This window comes from Coenobita brevimanus, chromosome 45, assembly GCF_032717465.1.
Source record: "Coenobita brevimanus isolate Jiangsu-jjx chromosome 45, ASM3271746v2, whole genome shotgun sequence".
NCBI lineage: Eukaryota > Metazoa > Arthropoda > Malacostraca > Decapoda > Coenobitidae > Coenobita > Coenobita brevimanus.
Window position 1 is genome coordinate 20545252 of NC_136998.1, and position 8192 is coordinate 20553443.

The window sequence follows — 8192 nt, forward strand, 5'->3', positions numbered from 1 at the left end:
AAACTCACTTCTGACTGTCTGTAGTACTATGGTGTGTATATATGCTTATATCCAAGTAATGGTAATATTTAGTTCTGTCAGTGTTCTGTGTCTGTTTTGTTTTGTTCTGTAATATGCCATTTTAATATATGAAATAAACCCATTATATTATAAATATATGCATTATAATTAAAAAAAAAAAAAAAGGTGTATGTGAAAGCAAAAAAAATAGAGGTGATAGAGCAAAACTGTTTAGAAATTTGAATTAATCATATCAAAATTAGTCAAAAACACCTATTCACATGCTTGCCTCAGATTTTTTTTTTTTTTTTGTAAACCAGTGTACTCGTCTCCCGTTGCCCTGCGAAGCTCTCACCCAATGGCACATGCAAGGCACGAAGCTTTTACACTTAAACAGCCGCATGCTGGGTACTGAACTGGGGTCGCAGAGAGCATATGTTTATAGAACGAAATATACTCAAAATTACATGATAGATCATTGGTGTAAGTTTTTGTCATACATCGCGTAACACCCTGTATACTGTATATATATGTATGTATGTATATATAGACAGATAGATAGATATAGTTATAGATATATATTATCGTTGCCTTAGTCTAGTGGTTTCCAACCCGTGGGGCGTGGCCCGCTATGGGGACACGAAGGGCTGCCTGGGGGGGGGGCAAAGGCTTGATAAAGAGGGTAATTATATTTGAAAACTATGAATTATGATGGGATTTGGTAATTTCTAAATATGGAGAAAATATTTCAGATATGAATAACAAATCTAGTTATCTGAATATATGAACAATTTCAAAGATTAAACATCTATGAAATTTATTGACATGTGCCAACCATGCCAGTAAAATACAGTATTCGAGGAAGGGGGGCGCAGGGAACGTGTCATTCAGTGACGGGGGAGGGGGGGCGAAAATTAGAAAAGGTTGGGAACCACTGCCTTAGTACCTGGTGGGGTCAGTCACTCTCATATGTTGTCGTCAGTAACTTCTGTCCGCTGCGTCATCTTCCTCCAGGCCTAACTGCCTCATTTCTTTGTCAATTCCATCTCTCCACCTAATCCTTTGTCTTCCCCTCGTTCTTCTCTCTTCCAAATGACTCCATTATGCCACCTTCACGGGATCAACTTCCTCCATCCTGGTCACATCCCCATACCACCTCAAACGTGCCTGTCTTGCCTTCTGCACAACTGACACAACTGCCTCTGCTCTGATGTCATCATTCTTCCTCCTCTCTCTGTGACACTCCCATCAACCATCGCAGCATCCTTATCACTGTCCTCTCCAGCTGTTTCTCTTCATTCTTCCTCAACGCCCAGGCTTCTGTGCCATACAGCACTTTAATAGTACCTTTTGGAAGATGGCTTCAGGTCATTCCTCCATCTACCTCACACACCCCAAAGGGAGGCGCGTTCCCCAGTTTGGAAAGCACTGGTGTACAAGAACATTGCCAACCGAGTGCTAACCCAACATAGTCATTGGTACTGACACATTCTATCAGTGACGTTTTTTGCTCTTGGTGCAGTTAATAATATTTGTTTATCCAGGCAAATGTTACAGCGCGTAGTACAAGACTGATGCATGATGTTTATCAGAAACTCAATAGAATAGTTGGATTGCGAAACACTTGTTTAAATGTAATGGGACAAATAAGTCTTCCTTCGACCTAGTTCCCAGAAAGAATTATTATTCAGCTATCTTCTCCTCAACTGTGAGTTGTATGAGACAATAGGTGTGTTATATTATCTCTTAGTGTGTGTGGAAGGAGTGGGCGGCGAGGAGAACTGCCTGCCAAAATTTAATGTGTTTGGGTGAGTGTGTGTAATTCACCAGGTCGGTCAGAATAACGTGATTGGAGTGATCGTCAGCTCATTACCCTCAAGGAAGAGAGCTGAGAGCTCATGTAGTCCGATCTAGGGCAAGGCTGTGACCTTCACACACGCACACAACCATTCCCTTTCTCAAGAGGAACAGTAAGCTCCCACTTCGTTAGCAAACTTCTCGCACTCGATCCAGTGTATCATTAAATCGTAAGGACTGTGAAAACCTGAGGACGAGGGCACCAGGCACACCCCAAAAAACAAAGACGATGATGTAGGTTTCATGGCAATGAATACACTTATGAATGGTGAAAATTAGCCGAGAAGAGAATTTTGGGGGTGTGCCTGGTGCCCTCGTCCTCAGGTTTTCACGGTCCTCACGATTTAATGATACACCGGAACAAACTCCCCTCTTAATAGATGGCAGGCGAAAGAATTACCACTACGCCAGATGTGTGTGTGTGTGTGTGTGTGTGTGTGTGTGTGTGTGTGTGTGTGTGGAGGATGTTTAGAACAATTGTGCGGACGGAGCGACCGCTACTGCTAGCTCATTTGTAGATAGTACATTACGAAAGTTTCGTAAAACATTAGGTGCATGCACTGTTTGTAGCAATGCAAGTCTTACACAGTGTTGGTAATTTTGTGTGAGTGTTGTGTGTATTTTGTCAAATATATCACCATCTTTAATAGCGACATTATGTCCGTATTCACTTTAGATGACAACTGAAAAAGAGACTGTATCTCATTCCTGCCAACCGAAAGGTTACCAATGTGCCTGTACGTAAGGTAATCTACTGCATGTGTCAGAGAGAGAGAGAGAGAGAGAGAGAGAGAGAGAGAGAGATTATGCATGTTTAATACTCGTCTAATCACGCACAAATGCACATAAGCATAAAGTTATATAGGCCTCTTATGATATGAGGGAATGGCTCTAAGAAAGTGTTGACTGGAGTATGTTTAAATTTATAGTCTGGTATGAAGACCAGGCTCAGCCATCTGTAAGCTGGGTAAGAGCCTATACGACTATGAAAGGATAACAATTTACGCCGTCAGTCTACACGATGGATTTTCCTTATTCTGCCAGCGTTCGGCCTTAAGTTAACAGTAGCTGACTTATACAGATATAAAATGGACTATTACAGGATGTTAGATTCGGTATTCGATTCAAGTTGCATTGAAAGTTGCAGTATCTTTGTTAAGCAACTTGCATGAGAAGCAGCTGAAATCAGTTCTAAATATTTGTAAATTCCTTGTCAACAATACAAAGCTTTCCGATGAGGGGATGGAATGACGGAGGCGAAGGATAAGGTTCCATATTGACGATACATGTTTGCTTAGGTACTGAACTTCATTCCATCAAATACTAAAGCATCATTAGCAGCTTGTTGCCACTACTTTTATTTTTAATAGGAAAATCATATTGGAATGATTATCTACGCAGAGTTTGTTGGCACAATTAGTGGATACTTAACCTCTGCCTAACACTCACCTATCTCCACCACCTCCCCTGCTTTCCCCCATCACACCTTCCCCGCAACTCCCACTCCCTGCTTCACCCCCAGCACTGTTACCAGATAATTTCTGTCTGTCGCTGCTGCTGCCATTTACAGTGTCCAGCTCGGAAATTTCTCCAACTATACATGTGGATGGGGGGGGGAAGGGGAGCTTAGAGCCATCACCCCATAACAATGGTCATTGGAATGGGAAGTGGAAATGGGAGTGTGGTGTAGGTGACTGATTTAGATGGATTGAAGATGGAGGTGAATAGCTAGTATAGGTAGGACGGTGGCGTGACACCAGGTGAAGTTACTAAAAAGAATAATCTTAAAATGGAATGGGTAGCAGTATAATACAGGAAGAACGGAAGAAGAGGAACGGGGAATATAGGTATTGGCCTATGAAATGGAAATGTGTCAATCATTTACATTTATGCCTTCCATAGTGATGGTAGTGTTCGTGATGATTGTGGTAACGATACTTGGTGTAGTGATGATAGTGGTCGTGATGACAGTCATAGAGATAAGAGTGGTGGTGATGCTATTAGTAACTGTGATAGCTGCCGCGATGATATTGGTAGTATGATACCTTTTATCCCAAGAAGACGAAATTTTGCACAGGAATATACTTCCACCGGAGTCAGTCGTTACTCCCAGTCCTTCAGGCATGCAGCAGGTCAACTCTGGAACTATCTCCCTCTGTCTGTATATCCTGCTGCCTATGATCTCCAGCCTTTCAAACGTAGTGTGTCCAGGCATCTCGAACGGTTCTTGAATTTGGCTTTCTTGTCTTGTTATTGTTTTTGCTTTTTTCATTTCTTGGAGGGAACAGTTTGCAGGTTCCTGGCCTTTGGTTCCTTCTTCCTTGCATAAAAAAAAAAAACTAGATCAGGTTTTAGGCAGCTTGTGATCCCTGAGGACCGGCTATTGCAGGAGGGATGGTGTAGCGTTTTTGGATATGAGAATCATCTACTAGGGGCTACACCAAGGCAAATCGTAAGGATAGATAAACACAAATGTACTTGGAAGAAACAGACAGGGGAGTGATTATTGACGTAGAACAATACAGAGTTATTACTTGATATCAAAATAGTACAAGGTCATTACATTACAGCATGTGTGGATCAATTATAGGGATAAAATAGTTACAGACTACAAATATGAGTAATGAATTTAGTGAGAAGTGGGAGTGCTAGGCTGATGTCTTTATGTGTATTGTATATGTAAAGTTGTACCATGTGGCCAGATTTTACCAGGAGAGACGGAGAGCAAGGAGGTAGTAGCCAGGGTGAAAGTGAGAGTAGAAAGAAGGGGGCCAGAGTTAGGTCGCCCGTTCGGTTTTAAGCCCCCTAATGAGGTGGGCGGAGCACCTGTAAGCCTAGGTCGCCTGAATATTCAAATTTGATTGGTTTAGGCACCACTGCAGGGGAGAAGAGAAGAGAAATTGAATTCTATTGGTGGCGGCACCAATAGCAATGCTGATTCCGAGAATGAAGTGTGGAAAAAGCCATGAGGGAAGGAAACCACGTGTGTATGGTGGAATGAGGGAAAAACCACAAGGGAAGGAAACCACACGTGAAGATGAAATGCGAGGTACAATACTTTGTGGTGTAATATACGCCACAGCACTCCCGCTCCCCCTCTTCCGTTTTATGGCAATATAACAGGAAGAAAAGAGAGAGAGAAACAAAATAATATGATTAGGGTACGAGGTACCAATATATATATATATATATATATATATATATATATATATATATATATATATATATATATATATATATATATATATATATATACAGTATATATATATATATATATATATATATATATATATATATATATATATATACACTGCTTTCAAAATGAGCGAACATTTGAAAGTGATTTGGATGCAGTAATTACACACAGTAGTTGTGATAGACAGGAGAGTTTCTAAAGACAATTCCATTCCATGGCTATTTATGATGGAGTAACTTATTAAATGGGGGGGGGGGATGACTATAAACTAAGCAACAGTAGCCAGGCATAACTTTCTGTTAGAACATTTGACTAGTGCTTAGTTATGATGAAAGAAGAAATGAGTTATGCCCGCCTTTACAAATTAGCTCTTATATAAGGTAGCACAAACACAAAAAACAATTCTGTACCATACGAATGCAACGTAAGTGTGATGACATGGAGTAGCTGCGGTTTTTGGTATCAGATTATGCTGGAGTGTAAAATTGTGGTGGTTTGCTGAGATGGCCTGATTGAGTGTAGGTAAATGTCGTAGTTATTGATGTAGTTTGTAGGGTTGTGCTTAGTGGTGGAGGGATTATGGGAATGACGGGTACTGATGGATGAGGGGTATTGACTGGGGGAGGGGTGAGGGTGGGGGAGTAAGGTGAGAGGTAGGATCGTGTGAGGTTGACGGAGAGGGTGGATGAGGTGTAAGGACGGGTTGAGGGGTGGTAGGGTTAGTGTTGGAGGTCGGGTTTGTGGACGGTAGTGTGGGTGGTGGTGAAGGAGTGTTTGCATCAGTGGTAGAGGTGTGCTTGTCTGCATGACGCCTGAATCAGTGTGTGGTGAAGACAGGGGGCGGAGGGTAAAGTTGACAAAGGGGATGGTGTGTGTGTGGGGGGGGTGCATGTAGGTGTTGGTGCTGGGATATGAGGTGTTGGTTGTGGGCGTGTTGTTGGTGGACTGGCAAGGTTGGGGGATGATGTGTGGGGTGTTGTATGTGACTGGGTTTGTGGTGTGGCTGGTTTGATTCTGTCTGCAGAGATTGTGGATGGTTTCCCATGTTTGTATATTGTGACTGTCTTGTGTGAGTTTGTGATCACAGGGTATGGGCCTTCGTATAGGGATTGGACTGGTGATGTGCGTTGACCCCTCCTCACAAAGACCTGTTCGGCGTCTGGTAGGGCGTGCGGGATGAACGCCATCTGGTGCTGGCGAGAACGGGGACGGACTGGTTGTAGTGCCTGCATTGCCTGCTGGAGCTCTGGAAGGAAAACCAGGGCCAGCATGCCTGGTTGTGGGGTGAACTGCCCAGGTAGCCTCAAGTCTTCCCCATACGATGGCTCTGCCTGGGAATTCCCGATGTCCTCCTTGTCCGTAACCCTCAAGTTTAAGAGGATAATTGCCAGCGTGGCCACCCAATTCTCTGGGTGGGGAAGTGCCCTCAGTGCTTCCTTCAGGCGATGATGGCAGAGCTCAATCATCCCATTTGCCTGAGGGTGATATGCAGAGGTTCTGTGGCGTTTGGTACCCAGGAAGTTCATTAGGTCCTGCCAGCCCCTAGATTCGAATTGGGGGGCTTGGTCTGTGATGATGACCTGCGGGGTGCCAAAATGAGCAACCCAGGATGTCAGGAAGTGATATGCCACACGGTCAGGTCGTAGTGTCCAGCATGGGCGTGGCCTTGACCCACCTTGTCGCTCTATCTATGCACGTTAAGATATAGCGGTTACCCCTAGATTCTGGGAGGAGGCTGAGGATGTCAATGTGGACCGTGTGGAAACGTTGAGTTGGTGTGAGCAGCGGTTGAAGTGGTGTCTTGGTGTGGCGATGCACTTTTGCTGATTGACAAGCCATCAGACCCAGTTGGTAGTGTCATGTCTCGTCCCTGGCCACACCACTCGGAGGCTAAGTAAGCTGTGCGTGCCGCAAATGCCTGGGTGCGCCATCTCGTGGTAATGATTAAAGACTTGCCTTTGAAATCGTTGGTGAATATAGGGTTGTGGTGTCCCGTAGGATTTGTCACACCAGAGTTTCCTGGGTGTGCCAGTGACATCAAACTGTTGTAGTTGAAGTGATGTCATGGACTGCAGCAATTCTTGGAGTTCTTGATCGTCCTTCTGCTCCCCGGCCAAGGCTGTATGGTCAAGCGAGGGTAGTCTCAGGCTGACAGCTGAAACTCGACTGGACAGGGAATGTGTCGTGGCTTTGGGTGTGCTGATCCTGAGGGGGCATTTGGTATGTGTGGCTGGAGACACTATTGGGACTGTCTCCCACCATATGCATTTCCTGTGCGGGGTGGTGCACATCGTCTGGATTCCATGCCAAAGCGCTTGCGATATGTGCACAACATGAAATTGTCCCTTGCTGTCTGGGGATTAGCATTATGATCCTGGTTCACTTGGGGGACATTGCTGGAACACGGAGGGGCTGGGGAATGATTTGCAACACTGGGGGTCCGAGTGGCGAAGCCACTTATTTTATTTTCCAGCTTGTCTATTCTATTTGTTAAATTTGTTAACAAGGTACAAAGCTCTGACATGGAACCGTTTTTGTTAGCTACACTGTTCACTGACACCACTGTTTCACTGGGGGTAGCACTGGGGGCTATGACAGGGGAAAGAGAGGAGTGTGCACTTACTGGGTGGTTGGCGTAATGCTGTTGAGTTTCATATAGAATGTCCACCCTCTCAATGAACTCAGCAAGGGACGTGCCAGGGGCCAGAGATCCTAGGTGGTGTTAGAAGTCTGGTGGCATGAGTTGGAGGAGTCAAAGCCGGAGGAGGTCATCTGATAGGGTCGCTCCAGCTGCCGTGAGAGTGGCTTGAATGTGGGCAAGGAGGGCCGAGGGCGCTGCTGTTGGGAGCGAATTGCATCCAGCTCCATCAGCAGTGCCTCCTTTGATTTGCCCAGGGCCCACAGCAAACTCTCCTTGAGGGTTTTAAACTTTTGCCCTGTAGGTGGTTTCAGGAGTACATCCTGTACAAGGGCAGCTACTTGAGTTGGAAGAGTGCAGACAACTGCTCTGAGTTTGTCATCATCACTGGTATCGTCAGGCCACGTGGCTTCAACTTGTGTAAACCAAGTGTTAATATTGTACGTGAATGTAGGAAGGGAGAGACGGATGTGTGGTAAGGCCTCCATGTTCTTTATACAC

The 8192-nt window shown here is 44.6% G+C and overlaps 1 protein-coding gene across 1 annotated transcript; it reads right to left on the reverse strand.

The window, feature by feature from the left end:
- Window positions 1-597: 597 nt before the first annotated feature.
- LOC145398455 (uncharacterized) lies at window positions 598-7708 on the reverse strand. The gene is made up of 4 exons (XM_080271335.1): window positions 7677-7708; window positions 6898-7258; window positions 6196-6741; window positions 598-651 (listed from the first exon to the last, which is right to left on the reverse strand). The coding sequence occupies exons 1-4, from the start codon at window positions 7706-7708 to the stop codon at window positions 598-600; spliced, it is 993 nt and encodes a 330-aa protein (XP_080127461.1).
- Between the last annotated feature and the right edge of the window lie 484 nt (window positions 7709-8192).

Coding starts and splice junctions, on each gene's coding strand:
- LOC145398455 (XM_080271335.1), bottom strand. CDS start 7,708: ATGAAACTCAACAGCATTACGCCAACCACCCA. Junction 6,742..6,897: donor GACATGACACTACCAACTGG/GTCTGATGGCTT, acceptor TAACGTGCATAG/ATAGAGCGACAAGGTGGGTC. Junction 652..6,195: donor CAGACGCCGAACAGGTCTTT/GTGAGGAGGGGT, acceptor CCCCCCCCCCAG/GCAGCCCTTCGTGTCCCCAT.